Source organism: Colossoma macropomum, unplaced genomic scaffold, assembly GCF_904425465.1.
Source record: "Colossoma macropomum unplaced genomic scaffold, Colossoma_macropomum, whole genome shotgun sequence".
Taxonomy (NCBI): Eukaryota; Metazoa; Chordata; class Actinopteri; order Characiformes; family Serrasalmidae; genus Colossoma; species Colossoma macropomum.
The window spans coordinates 31721696-31741141 of record NW_023494806.1 but is presented as its reverse complement, the minus strand read 5'-3'; the positions used below and the strand labels follow the sequence as shown (position 1 = coordinate 31741141).

The 19446-nt window shown below is 40.3% G+C and overlaps 1 protein-coding gene across 1 annotated transcript in view; it reads left to right on the top strand.

Annotated features, from left to right (window-relative positions):
* The window catches only part of mfsd3 (major facilitator superfamily domain containing 3), a 50359-nt gene that overhangs the window by 11633 nt on the left and 19280 nt on the right, over positions 1 to 19446 (top strand). The window contains 1 exon segment of the mRNA XM_036598904.1: positions 9121 to 9268. Within this exon segment, the coding sequence (XP_036454797.1) occupies positions 9121 to 9268 (148 nt within the window).

The following is a 19446-nucleotide window of genomic DNA, read 5'->3' as shown; positions in this document are numbered from 1 at the left end:
TGTTCTTATTAATGTGAAGAAAAGCAAAGCAACACCTGGTGTGGAACTGGATTGTATGTACCATATTTCTTGATTGATAAACATGTTTCCGTTATTCTGGCCACAAGATTGATTGGCTCTAGTGGCCAGTGCATATCTGCCTGCCTCTAGTTAGTCTGTTATTTCTAATAACGAATAAGCATGCGCACATAATGGCCAAAAATAAAAATTGCAAGCTATTTTCAAACATAAAAGTCCACCTTTTTTGCAAGAATGATATTAAATCATCAAAAATATTGCCAACATTATAGATTTCATGACACATTGAATCACTTTCTGAGGGTCAGAATTGTACTCCCCTCAACTTTACTGAGCTTAGCACCAAAAATAAAAAAAACAAAAATCTTGGTAAACAGTTTAATTTTCATGTACAGAATTCAAAGCTTCCTCCCCAAATCGCAGCTGCCACGTCTTTCTTACTTGACTTTTGAGTTGACAGTTTAAAAGATCAGTTGATCAATTGGAGTATAATTCTTTTGACTTAAATCTCAGAGGGAGGGAGGGACGGGAGGATTATCCGCACTTTTTTCTCGCATCATTAAGACATCAAGCCGACTGCTGCCTCTCTCTGGCCGGCCAATAAGAAGCCTTGGTATGTTTGACCCCTGCAGTAGTGGGGGCGAAATCCATGAGAGGGGGAACTGTGCATGTTTTGGAGAAACAGGTCTAGGATCAGTTCTGCTCTTTAGTTTTGAGGATATGATGACCTGATGTGAGGTCAGTGTAGATGTACAAAACTGATCTGAATAAAGCATCCGATCTAGGGTCAGCTTCTGTTTTCTTATGGAAGCTTTGTATCAATTGATGCAGCATTTTTTGTACTTTCAAAGTATCAGGCAGCTTTACAGGAAATAAAACAGTGAAGAAACGATGTAAATCCATTTGACATGTGTGGTGTGTTCCATTTGGGAGGCAGCAGCTTAAGTGGGCAGCGTTTGCATGCTCCTGAGACAAAGCCTGTCCCATTCGGAAGGCAGTACAAGTCAGCTATCTTCTAAGGTGCCTTATTTTGACCAGATTTAGAGGCAGCATCACGTGTCCTTCTTAACAAAGGCAGTCCTATAATGCCGTTCAGTGACTCAGAGTTCCATTGCTTCAGTTTGAAAAGCATGGTGGACAAAGCGGTCATTTCTGCTGACCATTGTGTTTACAAAGTTATTTTTTTTGTCTTTTACACTATTTTAAAGCAATAAGCCACAAGAGGCCGGAGTTTTCCGCTTCGCGTCGTGCCTAACAACACCCTTCCCCATGATAAAATCGCAGTAATATACAGCCTCTCGTGGCTTATTGCTTCAATAACATGGAACTCATTAGCTGTAGATGAGTCAGACCAATCAGAAGCAGCTGAACATCCATGTGCTTTGACAACACCATCACAGTTATCTGCCATTCTGGTGTGAAAAAAGTGGATATGATGGGCTTCTTGGCCAAAAGGGGCCTGGACCTCAATTTATATAAAATAATCACAATTTAAATTGCATTTGCAGTATTGGTCAGAAAAATCGTGATTAGAAACGTTGCCCAAATCGTTCAGCCCTACAAGATATTGTGAGAACAATTACATCATTGTTATTTTCTTAATTTATTTTTACACATTGTTCTGTTTTTTTCTCCAAATGTTCCTCTTGGAAGTGTTTTTTTTTTGTGTAAAATGAAAAATACCAAAAAATGCCTCCAAAAATAAAGTGTCTTTACTTTCGCCTTTACGTGAGATGGGGATGTGGGAAAGAGCATCATGACGGGATGGAGGGGGTTGGGATGAGGGCAGGTGTGGATCTTCTCAGGGAAGAGTCCAGGTGGAGCCTATTCAGTATGAGGTGAGAGATAAGAGAGTGGGGGTGATGATGGTCAAGCTGGGAGCAGTAAGGCCTGCCCTCCCTCTCTCTCTCTCTCTCTCTCTCTCTCTCTCTCACTCTCAGTAGAGAGAGCCTGATGCTAACCCCCGATCAAACCCCTGGAGCCTGGAGAGTTCGGGGGGGGGGCTGGGGATCTAGTGGTGATGTTGGAGAGGGGGGCAGGGCAGATAGGGGCAAATATTTTTCAGAGGCTACAGGAGGACTGCAGGGAGGCTGAGGGGGGGATGAATTAATGACGAGCTACCACATGGTGCTCCATGAGCGAGAGATGGAGAGAGAATGAGGGAGAAGGAAGGTGAGTGAGCAGAGCTGGAGAAAGAACTGAGTTGACCTACATGTTTACTGTTCTCCAGTTCATTGTGCTGCACAGGTGCAGGTGTGTATTGATTGGGCTTCTCTTTCAGGTTCAGGTATGTTGCACACCTGCCTGTCACTGTCAGAGGTGATGGATGGTTCTGAGAGGACCCTCTCACTCTCCTCTCACTCTCCTCTCACTCTCCTCTCGTCCATTCTGTGAAGTCACTGTGGTGTTAAAGGACTAACTAACCCAGATCTGGTTTAATTCCCACGGAGACGAGGAAATGCATTGTTTCCGTGTTAGGAGTGTTAGTGTGGTGAGAGGAGAGCACACAGCAGCACAGTGACCTACATCAACTGTTCACCTACAGGGGGATTCGGAGGTTTTGAGCCCACCAGAGTGAACCAGACGTTCAGGATCAAACTGAGTCACCACTGCTGACCTCCACCTCCACTGACCCCCATCAAATCATCTGTTTAGTTCTATCCCCCCCTCCTTCTTTCCCAGTTTCTCTGTCTCTGTCTCTCTCTCTCTTTCCCCTCTCTGTTTCTCTGTCTCTTTTTATTTTCCATCTCTCTCTCTCTCTATTTCCCCTCTTTCTCTATCTCTTTGTCTGTATTTCCCCTTTCTTTCTTTCTTTCTTTCTTTTTTCTTTCTTTCTGTCTCTGTCTTTATTTCTCGTTTCTGTTTCTTTCTTTCTTTCTGTCTGTTTCTTCTTTCTTTCTTTTTCTTTCTTTCTTTCTTTCTTTCTTTCTTTCTTTCTTTCTTTCTTTTCTCTCTCTCTGTCTCTCTCTTTGCCCCTCTCTCTTCCTCTCTTTCCCTTTTTCTCTCTCTCTATTCCCCTATCTGTTTCTCTCTTTCTGTTTTCCTGTTTCCTCTCTCTCTCTTTCTCTCACTCTTTCTCTCCCTCCATGTGTTTCTCTCTTTCCCTCTGTTTCTTTCTTTCTTTCTTTCTCTCAGTCTCTCTGTCTATGTCTCTCTCTTCCCCTCCCTGTTTCTCTCTCTTTTCTCTTTTCCTCTCTTTCCTCCTTTCTTTCTTTCACTTTCTTTTTTCTCTTTCTGTATAAGACGCTCTTTCTTTGTTTCTGTCTCCTTTCTCTTTGTCTTTCAGCTCAGTTTCTCTCTTTCTCTTTCTGTTTCTCTATTTCTGTCTCCTCTATTTTTCTGTTGATCTTTCAGCTCTCAGTATCTTTTTCTCTCTTTTTCTTCCTTTCTCTTTCACTTGCTTGCTTTCTCTGTCTTTCTTCTCTCTTTGTCTGAAAGATTCTGTGTCTGTTCCTCTCAGTTCCGTTAAATTCAGTCAGCTATAGTGTTTTGACCATAGTTAGTTCTCTTTCTTTCTGTCTTTACATGCTTTTCGTTAAATTTCTCTCCACTGAAAAGTATGTGTGAGCAAAAGGACCAGAATAGATTACGATACATGGTGACATTTCACGATGCGTGATATGAACTACAATACTCGACAGCATTGATGATACCCACCATATGTTCAAAGAAGAGCATACCATCGCTTAGTTTATCATGATAACGATGTTGTATCATCATGTCAAGTGCACGACTACAATCGTCAGGGTTAATCAGTCCAGCATGAGGAGCTCAGATCTGTAGTTGGACAGTCATCAGTGGGAAAAACCACAGAGCAACTAAAAATCATCTCTCTGTTTCTCCATCAGGCTTCATAATACAGTCCTGTGAGTCAGAGCGTCGTCCTCCACCGACTCGGCAACGGCTCAAAAACACTCTTACGTAAACTTATTGTGTCTCTTATTTCTCAGAGAGAGCCTCTCATCAGGATGTAAGCAGCAATGTATGATCTTGTTTTTATGTCTTTTATGTCATTCTCTTTTTGCCATTGCTCTCTCTCTGTCTCTCTCTCTCTCTCTCTCCCCACCGTATTTCCTGTTTTTCTTTTTGCTCTGTTCTCCATTAGCTATCATTACCTTCTCTCTCTCTGTCTCCCTCTCTCTCTCTCTCTCGGCTCTTTCGTCGTCCCCTTCCAAACCCCCCCCCCACTCATACCCACCCCCCCACCCCCGTCTCTGTGTTTGTGGATGTCTAATGAAATCCCAGCTGAAATGGACAATTGTTGCTCGGAGATTATTTATAGAAATGAATAATCAGCCTTGTTGTTTGTTTGCAGTCCCTGCTTTAAAAAAAAATAATTAGTTTGAAGAAGCATAGCAGAAAAAAAGAAACCAAAACACTCAGAAGCAGTCTGGAGGAAGAGCAAGAGCAGACTGAGCGTTTTAAATGCTGTATGCAGAACCCGGCCCGAAGTTCACACAGTGGTGTCTCCCCCTTTGAATCATAACTCTGGCGCTGTTGGTGCTGAGCTAATACCAGGATTTCGGGTATTGAAGGGAGAAATAAACGAAATGCACTGTAACAAATCTAGCCTGGGAAAGCACACGCTCAGACAGGAGTAGGCCATTATGACAAAAATATAACATTATAATACTCTTCATTAGGGCTGCAACTAATGAATATTATCATAATCAATTAGTTGATCCATTATGACTACGATTAATCGATTAGTTTGGATACAAAAACCTGCAGGTACTAGTCTGGCAATAATGTTTCATTTAAGCAGTTAAAATACACGGATTATTTTTCCTTTATTAAAATATTGTCTCAAAATGGTCTGAAAAGACCTTTTTTTTTTAGTGGCACAGCAACAGATATTCTGCATCGCTTCTGAAAACTCTGTTTTTGAAGGAAGAGACAATAAAGGAACAACATCCAAGTCTGAGATAGGCTGGCTTTCTGTATTTCTCCTCTAATGATAAATCAAAAATAAATTACAAAGCTACAAAGCTTCTGAGTAGTGGATTATATTATGTCATGAAATTTGATATTACAGATTTACAGATCACACACTAATAGTACAGATCAATACAGATACACACTACAGGTCGCACAGTTCACAACAGTCAGCCGTGTTAGACATTACTACTGTGTACACACATCAGATATAGGTGTGTATATACATATGTCTGTGCTTGCACACAGAGGAATTAGACCTCTGCATTTTACCCATCCGTGCAGTGAAACACCCACGTGCATGCACACTAGTGAACACACACACACTAGAGGGCAGTGAGCACACCTGCCTGGAGTGGTGGGCAGCCCTATCCACCGTGCCTGGGGAGCAGTTGGGGGTTAGGTGCCTCGGCTCAGGTGGACTGAACTGGCAACCTTCGGGTCACATGGCTGCCCCCGTTAACAGTCCATAATTGAATTACTGTGGCAAGGAAAGCATAAAAAGTGCAGGGCAGTGGGCCTCAACGGCCACGGTTGGTTGGTTAATTTCTATCGTAACAATCGTACAAGTGATCTGCTGTGAACCTTCAGTATGTTGTAGACAAGCAAATGTTTCTTCGTCTATCTTTAAAGGAACTCCCCCCTAAACTGAAGGCTTGTCTCATGGTTCATTATAAGTTGCAAGAAGCTACTTCATGTTGTGCCTAACAACACCCTTTAATGTGGTAAAATCACTCCTACACTTGCTTTTATAAAACAATGGCAAATAACAATATGTTACACCAATGTTTAGTAAATAATTCCAGTTATAATTATAATAGTAATAAATGGTTTGTAAGCAAAAAGCTTAGTCCATGAACAACGCAATGATTTTTAACAACTTGACATATTAATACAGCATTCAGTTGAAGTGCATGGTTAGATGTAAATCAAGCCCTATTACAACGGCTTCATTCAGCCTGTCAGATTTCAGATGTGGAACTGTGTGTTTTATAACATTAGCTAGCTGCTTTGGATTAAACAGTAACTACCATGAATTATTCAGTATCTACTGTGAAACTCATAAGTAAGTTCTGTTGTTATGGGAAAGAGGAAGTAATCCTTTAAGCTCTTTTCTTTTGGCCTTTTTTTTTGACAACCATAAAGTGTTCTGTGCAGTCTCAGCCAGTAAAATGTCATTCGATAATTATTTCTACACACTATATTTGTGAGTTAACCCATAAAATCACACAAAAACTAGCTTAATTTTTAGCTTAACTGAGAAAAAAAAATGTAAACTGTAGTATCGAAAGAACTGGCCAAAACCCTTTGACCCAAAAGACAAGTCATTTCATTTTCCTGCATGTTTTTATGGCACATTGATTATATATAAAGGTTCTATTGGCAGTTTCTATCCATATTTACAAAGAGCACTTCGCAAGCCCCACCCAAGAAAGGGGTTCAATTCTTGTATTTTTTATACAGTCTTTATCATCTGCATCATGATGCCAAAATATTTTGTCTTGCCAGCAAGAGGCTGGTTCTAAAGGATTAAAGAGTGGGTGCTGTTACAGGCCTTTGCAGTTGAAGGGGTTAATTAAGCAGTGAAGAAACAAGTTGAGTTTAAAAAAGTGCCCAAAACGCTCAAGCACTGAGTTCCCCAAAGAACCACAGTGGAACTTAGTTTATCCAGCGTCTATCAGCATAAGTGCTGAAGTTTGAAACACTGTTCTCGTCTCTTTGGTCTAATATGAAATGCTAAGGCATTTCGATTGAGAGATGGGAGCGACAACAAAGAACAGAATGAAATGAACCACAAGAAAGGAATAAACAACTATAAAAAGTAGGAATCTTTACAACCTCCAAAAAAAAGTGTAAATTTGAAACTGCTTAGAAAAGTACAAATGCATCAGAATTTGACTTAGGTATGCAAAACCGAGTGAACAGTATCGATTTGCTGTGAAGCAGTGCTTCTTGCCCGAAAACGAAGGCAAGGCGACATTTTAAAAACACAACAGACTGACTGCTTGAGTCGTCATGCCTAAATGAGGGAGGAAAACAGAAAGAGAGAGGGAGAGAGAGATTTGCTGAATGTGAACAATAAACCCCTCGTCTTTGTTTCGTGTTTTTGCTTTTATCGACGGATCCTTTTACACGTTTCAGTGCCACCACCTCACACAGTCACTCCGCAGAGAGAGGAGGGAAAAAAAGCGTTGAAAGAAAAACCCGTCAAAGCGCTCACGTGGCGCTGTCAGCGTTCTGGCGGGAAATTTGGCGCGTGCGTCTGTCGAACGACTTTCTCTCTTTTTTTTTGATTTGCTTTTCTGTTTTTTGTTTCGCGCCGCTCTTCTCGCTAGTCAGTCTCAGAGCTGTCAGTCACACGGAAGCCAGGCTCCATAAATAATGCCGGTGCCATTAAATAATACACGGCGGCGGCCTAAACCGAAGCTGCAGCGACGGTCTCTTTCGCGCTCATCATAACACGCGACTGAAGAACAGTGGGGTTGGATGTTTCCTCTGATGGGGTTTTATTTTCCTCTCAACTGTCTGAATTAAAGTGACAAATTCTTTGTCTCCAAAAAGCAAGGATGGGTTTTGATCTCATTAGCGGCATTGGTGAGAAAGGTGGCTTTGGGTTTTTGCCCACTGCTTGGTAGATGCATACCTGGTCTTGTCCAGGGGGGACATTTCACAAATTATGCAACTTGCAGGACTTGGATCATTTAAGACAATATAGAGGACTGTCCAATAGGAGTGTAACACCTCAGTGGACGCTCTTGACAGTCTTTGCTCGAGCAAGCAGAGAATTCCTGCTTGCTGTGGGTTAGGCTTGGGAAATGCTATGCAATATACCATCGTTGGATCGCCACCCTTAGTGATCACCAATTGGGTGGGGTGGTTAGGCTCATTGTCCATGCTGGCAGGCTGGTGATCTTATGATGGTAGATATCACATGGAAATGTACATCAGCCATCAATGTTCAATTCTGCTTTTCTGCTCAGATCCGATTTTCTACCTTATTAGTTACCATCGTTAATGTATATGGACAAAAGTATTGGGACACCTACAGGAGCTTTTATGACATCCCATTCTAAATCCATAGGCATTAATACGGAGTTGGTCCCTCATTTGCTGCTAGAACAGCTTCCACTATTCTGGGAAGTTTTCTACAATATTTTGGAGTGTCTCTGTGGGAATTTTTCATCCAGAAGAGCATTTGTGAGGTCAGACACTGATGTCTGGCTCACAATCTCTGTTGTAGTTCATCCTAGAGGTGTTTGATGGGGTTGAGGTCAGGGTTCTGTGTGGGCCAGTCAAGTTCTTCCACACCAGACTCACCCAGCCATGCCTTTATGAGCCTTGCTTTGTGTACTGGGGCTCAGTCATGCTGGAACAGAAAAGGTTCTTCCCCAAACTGTTCCCACAGAAAGGTGGAAGCATACAGTTGTCCAAATTGTCTTGGTCTGCTGAAGCATTAAGATTTCCCTTCACTGGAACTAAGGGGCCTAACCCAGCCAACCTACTTGGTGGCGGAGTTGCTATGGTTGCTAAATGCATCCACTTTTCAATAATACCACTCACAGTTGATTGTGGACTATCTAGGAGGGAACACATTTCGCAAACTGACTCATTGCAATTGTGGCATCCTATTACAGTGCCATGCTCAAATTCAGTGAGCTCTTTAGAACGACCCATTCTTTCATAAAAGTGTGGTTAAAGGCAGACTACATGGCTATGTGCTTGATTTTATACATCTGTGGCAGTGAGACTGAATGAAACACCTGAATTCAATGATTAAGAGGTGTGTCCCAATACCATATAACGTAGCTCTCAGATGTTGATTATATAAAGTGGCCAGGCTTCCCTGAAGCCGACAATGTCAATAGTCTTTATTGTAGCAATCACTGCTAAAGGTCTACTATGTGAGCATGTTATTGGTTTCACTTCATGTACCACGTCATGTCACTTTGTGGCTGTTACAAGATATTGACTTGTGCATGTGCATGAGAAGTGTGTACAAAAGAGAACTACCTTTTGATATAAATCTATTTAATAAGGCAAGAGTTCTCGTTTAACTCTTTAAAACAGACACCCACCACGAAAACTCCTAACCCAGAATAAAAATGTCATTTAAAAACTGTATAAAGTGTTTTTTTTTTAATGATTTTCTTTTATGTTTGTGTTCAGGTGAGCAGGGAGCCATCACCATGTTTCCGCTGTTCCTTCTAGACCATCACATGACTGCGCGTGAGCTGGGAATGTGGAATGGTGTGGTTGCCATGGCTTTCAGCATCTGCGGCTCCTCTGCTGGAGGCTTCTTACTCTCCCGCTACAGGTAACAGTCTTTTCCTTTGCCGTTACAGTTGCCGTAATTAGAACCATTAGTGGCCGGATGAATATATTTTCTGCATTAGTGTCTTTCCATCAGTCCATCTGTCGACGGGAGCCAGAAGAGACCAGAGTAAAACGCTTTTTTCTCAACTGTGACCTTTAATACAAATAATAGTAAAGTTGTAACTGTTGGAGCACATGTTGACCATGTTTTGGATGTTGTAAACATTGCACTCTCGGACCTGAATGCAGTCTCTACGATGCAAAGCAATCACAATATTGATTCACGTCTGCATTGATATCATACCAGTATAGCTTATCACCAACCCTACAATAGACTGTATAGTGAAGTGCATGAAGCCGTAATGGCTACTGTTACAACAAATCTGCATCATCATAATTACATAATATTTACAGTCTGTAATTGCAGATCTACAAAGTGCACCTATATGGTAAGTGGAGCTGACAAAATAGGCATTAAATGTAGATGCAAGGTAGGTGTATCTAATAAAGTACCTCCCTTATTAGTTGTTTGTGTATAATATACTGTACAATTAGAGATGACAACACAGTAAAAACAGAATCAACTAAACATGTATCGTAATACTGATCCTTACAAAACAAAGAAATATATTAAGTAAATAATAAATAAAATGATAAAACTAAATAAAATAATAGTTATTGTAAGTAATGTAAATATTGTAATTACTGTATTGTATTGCAGCATTATTGTAGTAGTAGTAATAGGTAAACCAGCTCCATTCTTTGTATTATTGAGGACCTTGTATTTAATACCCGCACCTGCCCAATTTAACCACCAGTCATGTCTGCCTGCGCCCTCAAAATCAAGTGTGATTCTTGTCCGCTCCGGTCCCCAAAACCTAGCACCATTTTTGCCCACACCTGCCCGCTTTAACCACAAGCAATGCACTCTTGCACCCGCCTACTTTGGGGCTGTTTTTTTGGCCCTCGTCAGCTCCTGCCTGTGTTTGCTGTAATCCGCTCCAGTGACGTAGGACGTGTCCTCGCAAACCATCGCACCTACACGCACCCAACAGCAAAAATAAACCTTTCAGTGCTGCAAAATAAGAGTAAATGTTTTGTGTGTTTTTAAGCTGATCAAAGCCATGTGACACTCAATGTGAACAGATCAGTGAGCATCACATGATGACAAAAAAGGCATAGCAGTTTGTCTTTGCTACTTACATTATTTTTATCTGTGTTAGCATCACTTTTGTAGCTTATTACTCTATAATTATTAAGCAGATCACACTGGACCCCAGGACCCCAGACCTCTATTTTGATGCCATAAAGTGCTGGTCAAGCCTGTGGATAAAAAATAACAGACAATCCAGTCTCTCTAGAAGAGGGGAGGACCATAAGGTGATCTAAAATGGTTCAGGTGTGCCTTTAGTTGGGTCTGAAGACAGTCTGAAATTAATAGAAGTGTATGGAGAGTCTCTCAAATGGTCCAGCTCACTTGGGGTGACATGCTTTGGAAGGCAAAAGCTGGGGGCCAGCTGAAAACACGAGTAGTAGGTGTTCATGGAATCCTTACTGTTTGTCGTAGGCTACAAAGTCTCCACAAGGGGGCCGCTATTAGCAGTCAAATAGCTTTTGTGCTTTGGGAAGTGTTTCAGATATTTCCATTATTATTTTGTTGTTTTTATTTTGTACAATAGTGAATCAGGCTTTTGTAAATTTGTATTTTTGTTCTATTTGTTTTGGCAGATTATTGTAGTAAAATTTATCGCTTGTCATATCGTCATTGTGTTATCGAACATTGCAGTGTGTGTCCATATCGTGCAGCCCTAGACTGCAATATCGGTTCAAGTGAAAGATGAATGATAGCAGCAAATGAAATGAGTTTTTCTCTTTTTTTTCTGTTTACTTGCTCTCTTTTTGTTTATCTTGTTTGTCTCTTCTCATCACATTATCCAGTAAACACCAGTCTGGTTCTTTCTGTTCCTCTGTCATTTTTTTTTTCTTGTTTTTCTTTATATACGTGTATGTGTGCGTGTTCCTGGCCAGTCCAGCCCTCAGGAGAGAGCGAGAGAGTAATGGAAGTAAACACAGCTCTGTCAGGGAGGTGTGAGCTGTGAGCACAGAGACAGATGGAGAGAAAGAAAGAGTGTGTAAATGGAGCTGTATCCCTTACAAGCTGGACACAGATCAGTACTGTATTCTGTTATACTGGTCACTAGTGTGGGTTGGCCAGTGTATGCTGTTCCTGAATCAGTGTAGAAAGTGGCCGCTGCTGAGGCACAGTGTTTGGAGAGCAGTGATCACATGAAAAGGCTATGAAGACCAGATGAAGTTACCTTTGCAGAAAGACGTCAAGGGAAGAAAAGAAAGCCGCAGCTTTGTTTGCTGTTTGACTGTCTAAAGAGTTCCTTCTTTTGAGTCTTGGTCCTTCAGTGTTTCTTCCTCCTCCTCTTATTAAGCTTCTGTTTTTGCATCTTTGTTCTTCTGAGTTGTTCTTCCTCATTGTTTTAGGGAGTTTTTTCTTTTGAGTCTTGGTTCCTTGGTTCTTCCTCATGCTCTTCTTTTTAAAACTTCATTCTGCTCAGTGGTTCTACCTCATGCGCTTTGGGGAGTTTTTTGGCTTTTGAATCTTGGTTCACCTCAACGGTTCTTCCTCTTGCTCTTAAGGAGCTCCTCCTTTTGAGTCTTGGTTTCTCACAGTGGTTCTTCCTCTTGCTCTTAAGGTCTTTCTCCTTTTGGGTCTTGGTTTCTCTCAGTGGTTCTTCCTCTTGCTCTTAAGGACTTTCTCCTTTTGAGTCTCGGTTCCTCACTGTGGTTCTTCCTCTTGCTCTTAAGGGCTTTCTCCTTTTGAGTCTTGGTTCCTCACAGTGGTTCCTCCTCTTGCTCTTAAGGACTTTCTCCTTTTGAGTCTTGGTTCCTCACTGTGGTTCTTCCTCTTGCTCTTAAGGACTTTCTCCTTTTAAATCTTGGTTCCTCACAGTGGTTCTTCCTCTTGCTCTTAAAGAGTTCCTTCCTTTGAGTCTTGGTTCCTCAGTGTTTCTTCCTCATCCTCATATTAAGTTAAGAGTTGTTCTTCCTTGTTTAGGGAGTTTTTTTCTTTTGAATCTTGGTTCACCTCAGTGGTTCTTCCTCATGCTCTTAGAGAGTTTCTCCTTTTGGTCTTGGTTCTTCTCAGTGGTTCTTCTCAATGGCTTCCTTGGGCCCTTAGGGAGTTTCTCTTGCCACTGTTGGGCTGGAAAGATGCTTTGGGATGATATCTGTTGCAAAAGGCTGTATATAAAAGGCTGTTTGTGATTGCTGTTTTGACTTCATGACAGAAACAATTCATATTCATATTGTGAAATCATCTCTTGCAGTACGGGCTTCTTACATTCATACTGGGTTTTTACTGTAATAACAGTAATTATAGTATTTAATAATTATAGTAATTGTTGTAGCTCCTTGAAGCAAGAAGTGAAGTTCTGTTAAAAGTGCACATTCTAAACTTTTAATATATGTGAGATTTGGTTTGTAAGTAGAAGAGGATATTTTATTATAATGTGAATTTGATATTGTTATTCATAGCCTTTTTTGTAGGAAGTAAAACTTTTCTTTAATGTGTCGTCATTTATTTTTCATTTTTTTAAATAATAACAAACAGAACTGCAGACTGATACAGATTGGAAATGAAATATAAACGCAACCTGTTACATTTTTAGCAAAACAGTAACAACGCTATATTGCTAATGTTTATATTTTATTTATCTGTGTTTACTTCCCAATGCATTTCTTCTAAAAATAAGTGCCCAGTTTACTGATCCGGTCTTTCACTTCTCTTAAAGTTCACGTTTGCCCTGTACCATCCTTCTCTGGGTGGGGTGCTTTGCATTTTGCTGCTAGGCAGAAAGCCACTTTTCACACACTTAACACCCCATTCATGTTAGATTACGTAAGCCCCCACACCTGCCCCCCTCTTGTATGATAGGTGTGGCCCTCGGCTGATGTGATGTAATGCAGTTCTATTAATACGCTGAACCTGACGCTTCTTTTTGTGCAAGATACAGAGCAAAAACATAAGTCTTAAAACATGAAACGTTTTCATACAGTACCAGTCAAAAATCAAAACATACTCACAGAAGGCTTTTTTTTAATATTTTAGAATAATAGTGAGCATATCAAAACTGTGAAATAACATATATGGAGAGAGTTAACCCTGAAGATAAACACACACATATGTATTTTATACAAATTAACAGCCATCTGGAAAACCATAGCAACAGCCTAACAACGCCTTGGCAACTACCTGGGTTAACAATAGCAATGGCCAAACAACACCTTAGTCATGACCTGAGATAACATAGCAACAGCCTAGCAACACCTTAGGACCCACCTGGGAGTCCACAGCAATGACCTATCAAAATCTTAGCAACCACCTGGGATTTCTTAGCAACTGCTTTGTCAAGTCAACTTAAAGTTTGTTTGCAATCTTTCCCTTCTAGTCTTATTCATTTATTTAAGTTGGTCTGGCAAAGCTAACTTACTGTTCTTCCTTTTATACTTATTATTTTACACTGAAAAGTTAAACACTTTCGAGTCAGAGCCACACAACCTATAATAGCATGCTTTTTGAACCGATCAGACATATAGTTTTTGTACAGCATTCATTCATCTTTGTCAAGCCATCTTCAAAATTTTTTAAATGTATTTTCCCTCTCTAGATTCAAGATTTAGCATTTCTTGTGGTGTCCCTCAAGGTTCAGTTTTAGGGTGTTTGCTTTTCTCTTTGTACATGCTACCTCTAAGTAGTCATTAGAAAGCATAATGTAAATTTTTATAGCTATGCTGATGATACCAAGTTATACATTTCCCTTCTGATGATCAAGGCTCTGTAGACAGTCACTAAAGTAGCTTTTATCATTTGAGAAATGTTGTTAAAGTTCAGAGCGACGCAGAGAAACTTGTTTATACATTTCTTACAAGCAGAGTTGATCACTGTAATGCTCTTCTTACTGGACTTCCTAATAAAGGCCAATACATCCCCTACAATTCGTACAAAATGCGGCAGCGCGCATCCTAACAAAAACAAAACAGAAACTATATCAGTCCTGTTTTAAAAGAACTGCACTGATTACCTGTATCGTTCAGGATAGATTTTAAAGTTCTGCTACTAGTTTTTAAGTCTCTAAATGACCTTAAAGCACCGCTTACATCACAGAGTGTCTGTCTGTTTATGTTCCAGCATGTGATCTTAGATCTGTAGATACTGACCTTCTGAAAACACCTTCAGTAAAATACAGAAAACATGGAGAGACTCGTTCAGTTATGCTTCTAAACTGTGGAACTCAATTCCACCTTTTATTAGACAGTCAAGCTCAGTGCTCACTTTTAAGAAATATCTAAAAACGTATCTCTTTAATTTAGCATTTAAGTAAAACTTGATGTCTCGTGGTGTTTATCTTTTAATTTGATGTCATTTTCTTATGATTTTAAATGAATACTTATAATTTCTTGTATTACTGTTTAACTTTATCACTGTAAAGCACTTTGAGCTGGCACCAGCATGCTATATAAATGAAAATTATTATTATTATTATTATTATTATTATTCGACACATTTGAAGTGTGTGCAGATTTAGGCCTGCAGTTTGCATGATGCTAACTGGTGGCTATAAGATTCTATTACTTGTTGGCTGCGTTAGCCTCATAACTCAAGTGCAAAACTCTAGAAGCTAACTTCGCACACCAAACATGTCTTGGTTGGTGGATCAATTTTGTACATTTCTTGAAAAACATACATCCGGTTAGGTGCGTCCAGACTTTTGACTGGTACTGTATACTCGAGTTGACCTGCAGTCTTGTGCTAAAATGAAAGGTTGACCGTCGGATAGACTGGACTTTTTCCACCTTTTCTTTCTTTTCTGTTTGGAAATGGAAACCCGTGCAGATCGCCTGCTAATAGAAGGAGGCAGTGTGTCTTCTGTCAGAGTCTGTGTGTTGAGAAGTGTAAAGTAATTTGTATCTCTCTCTCTCTCTCTCTCTCTCTCTCTCTTTCTCTCTCTCTCTCTCTCTCTCTCTCTCTCTCTCTCCGAATGGAGGGAGAAGGTGTGTTTCACACAGTCGTTCATTCAGTCCTTCGCTTCCCACAGATTAGGTTTCTGCTGTTGTCCGTTCAGGGCTGCTAAAAGCTAATTTGGACACTTATCCTGGCCCCCATCTGAAGCGCTCGAGTGGCCAAAGACTGACCCCCTCCAAATACGCCGATGGCCATCAGCAATCTGAGAGTGCCTGCTTTATCGGCCACTGCTGCACGATAGTCGAATCAGGATCAATCTCTCTCTCTCCCTCTCTCTCTATTTCTCTCTCACTTTTTATCTCTCCTTTCTTCCTTTCTCTTTTTTTATTCTCTCCTTTGTTCTTTGCTCTTTCTTGTTGTCTGTATCCCTCTGTTTCTCTTGTTCTCTGTCATTGCTCCGTTTCTCTCTATCCCTCATATCTAAGCATGTTTAATGTACGTAGCGATGGTCATTCTGGTCTGTCGTTCTTCTTCGTGGTTACTGTCTGTGCCGAGTGTATCTGTGTCCAAACAAACACCAACGCATATAAACACCAAAGACACACGCAAACAAATTAGGATGACATACAAGCTGAATACAAATGTGTAACGTAGGAGGCACTGATAACTCACAGTCCCTCAGGCTGTGACACATCACAACACATTTCTTTCTCTTTCTCAGATTTTTCTTTCTTTCTTTCTTTCCTCTCTCATCTTTTTCTCCAGTTTGTTCTCTGGGGCTCATTTTCTTTCTCGCTCTTTCTCATTTTTCTGTTTCTCCTCTTAAGTTCCCATTCTCTCACTCTCTCTCTCTCATCCGCCCTTTCTTACTCTTACCCTCCCTCTCTCTTTCAGCATTTTTCCCTTCTCTTTTGCTCTTTTTCCATCTCTTTCTCCTCTTACATTCTCATTCAAAAAAGTAGTCTTCTAGTTCTAGAGTAGTAGTTCTAAAGTTCTAGAGAAACTTATACAGTCAGAATCATTCACAGTGGTGATGATAGGAACCAGACGTCTGAAGAGTTTGATGGCTCTAAAAGCTCCCTCGCAGAAAGTTATTACATGAAATGGTTATGGATATGCAGCCTGATGCATGAGACATGCAGAATATGATAGATTTCAGATTATTGTTTTTCCCTGAAATTGATTTTTTTGAGAGCCATTCATGGCGGAAGGGTACATGCAGCGCGTTAAGAGGCAGAATAGCCCCTAAAAGAACACCATGTTTTCTCCAGATTTAAAAACATATATATATATATATATATGTGTGTGTGTGTGGTTCATGTGCATATTCCAGCAATTGATTCAATCATGTTGAAAAATCTGACACCAGAAAAGAAGCCTGATCTGTACATTACAGAAAACCAAATGTTTTGTGCCAATTACTTGTCATATCCTTCTGAACTTTGTAGCATTTCTCTTCTTCTCATCCCGTCTGTCCTGCTCTTCTGGGCTGCGTTCTCTTTACTGAATACTTAAAGGAAACTATCAGATACACGTTGGACATGTGGGAGGCCAAATCTGATTCGACTGCCCGTCTAAGCACAGCCTCAGCCGAGCCGCCTCGTTTTCTCCCACTTTAACGTTAACTGAAACTGACGTTCTGTGGCCTTCTGCTGTAGCTAGACCTTGTGGGTCAGACAAAGGACGCAGACTTAGCCTAGCTCAAGCAGACCGGGGATGTTCATTGTTTCAAGCCCAAACCTGGGCTTAATTCGCTTTCTTTTCTTTGGCTTAGCAGTGGGTTTGTCTGAAGTGGCTCAAGCTTTGCTAATGACTTTTAATAAATTTGGCATATAGTACTAAAGGTGATCATGAATACAATTAATTGGCCAATGAAGTGTAGGCTCCCATGGTCAATGGTCAAATGAGTTGACACATCCTCTGCAGAGAACGCACTTCTGCACATTTTAATGCACAATTACTGTTTATTTGCTGAATTTAACAAAAAAAAACATAAAATGTGGCATGTGTAAAAGTGACTGCAGCTTTTGTATTTTGTTTTGTTTTTGCAATATGTTAAACTTTTAATTTTACACCAAAATTTAAACTTGTTTGTTTGTTCTTGGTAGAGGATGTTAAATTATTTTCACTTGGAAAATGAACGAAACGTCATTTGGCTGGGGGTGTTCAAACTTTGCATACGACTGTCTATTTAGATCAACACTAGATCAGCACTGAGTGGCAGATATTCCACAAATTAACTTTTAGTGAGGCGCACATACTAACTAGGATGTAATTATTGTGGTTCAAATTTTTCATTTCATTTTGTGAAATTACACTGTCACAACAATCAACACATATAACCACTCATTCAGTCTGTGTATCCCACCTTTTTACATTGTAGAGAAGGAATGAGTGCTGTTACTGCAGACAGCCTATAGCTTTTTGAACAAGGCACAATACAGGGCCCTTATGGAGGCGTCAGCTAAACAGAGCAGAGTTCATTTACATATACCAGTCAAATGTGCCAGAACTATTTTTATCAATAATTCAAAATGCTGATTCCGATTATTGGAAAAAATTATAAATATTGGATCCAATTACCGGCCTGGCTGATGATTGGTCAGGTCTTAGATAAAACCACACAAATGTTAGAAGTGGACAAACAGAAGATAGGATATGAGCCCTTTTTGGATTATGGAAGCCATACATGGACGTCAACTATTTGTAAGTATCATTTTCAATGTAAACAGCTATTAACCACATAATTTATTTTTTAGGAGGTATTTCTTACGAGATTAGATATAAGATGATCCAGTTGCAGAAGAAAGAGTAAAATGAAAGAAAAATAAATAAATTGCCGAAACTAGAGTTCAAAAAATGATTAAAAGATGCAGAGAAAATGGGACTAACGACCACCTGAAAGACCTGGTAGACACCAAAACTGTCCCCTTCAGATAAACAGCACTTAAAGCTTTCATTTTTGAGAGAGAGGAGAAAATCAACCTGCTTCAGATCTGAAAACATCCACAGGTGTTTCTGTCCATCCTTCCACTGTGAGAAGACGACTCAGCACTATGGTTCTGAAAGGATGTGTAGCTGTTGGAAGTCATTACCAAGACAAGAAAATAAGAACATTTGCAGGTCGAGCAAAGAAGCTGCTGGTGTAGCCAGTACAAGGAACTGGCCACCCCAGAGTCCAGACGTCAACATCACTGAATGTGTCTGATTACTTGGATGATGAGAAGCAGAAAATGCAACCAACTTCTAAGACTGAGCTTTGGAGGTGTGAAAATATTCCTGCAGATTTCTTAGAAAATCTAAAAGCGAGTCTCCTGAAAAGAATGGAAGCTGTAATAAAGGTAAAGAGTGGACACAGTAAATACTGTAAAGTGTGATGAATTCAGTTGTTGAGGCTTCCGTGTAGTAAATGAAAAATGAATAACTAGTGCTAAATGGCAGTTTGGACAGGAAATTATTGTGTTTAGTGGACAGAAAGATTAAATGGGGATTCATTACAGCACTGCAGGTCAATTGGTCAGTTATTAATTACAGCAATTTGCCAGATAAGGGATGTAAATTCCACTGACATCTCAGTTTGGCATCCCAGACTGGCCCTTGATAACCCTCGCCCCCAAATGTGCGCACATACACACTCATTTCCTGTGCCCCCGGGGAGCGCTGGGTATGTGTGTGTCTGCGTGATTGACAGGGTCCACTGGGTGCTCTGATTGGCACTAGGAGATAATAGAGTGTGTGTATGTGTGTAGCATCTGATGGTCACTAATTAGACCCAGTCTAATCAGCCAGTGGCTGTGGATCTTGTCGTGTTATTGATTATGCCACGAAGCAAGCTCACCAGGAGGCTCTTAAACTACTAACAGGGAATCAATTAGACTGTCTGAGGAAAAATTGTGTGTGTGTGTGGTTCATATAAAGTATTCTGCCTTTGTGTTGCTGTCTTTCTGGTCCTGTGACCCCAAAGTGTCAAGTTTTTACTCTTGGAATAATTCCAGCACTGGCACAAGTAATTTGAATAATCGTGTGTGTGTTTGTTATGTTGGTATTTGGTAATTTATTTAGTTTTCCGAAGCTTCGTCTTTTTTTTCACACTTTCTACATGGCCATTTAAGCGTACAATAAAAAGCTGGTTTACAGTGAAGGCACGACAAATTTCATGAATCGGTTTTAATTTTATGTATTTGTATTCAGTGGTACTTATCCGA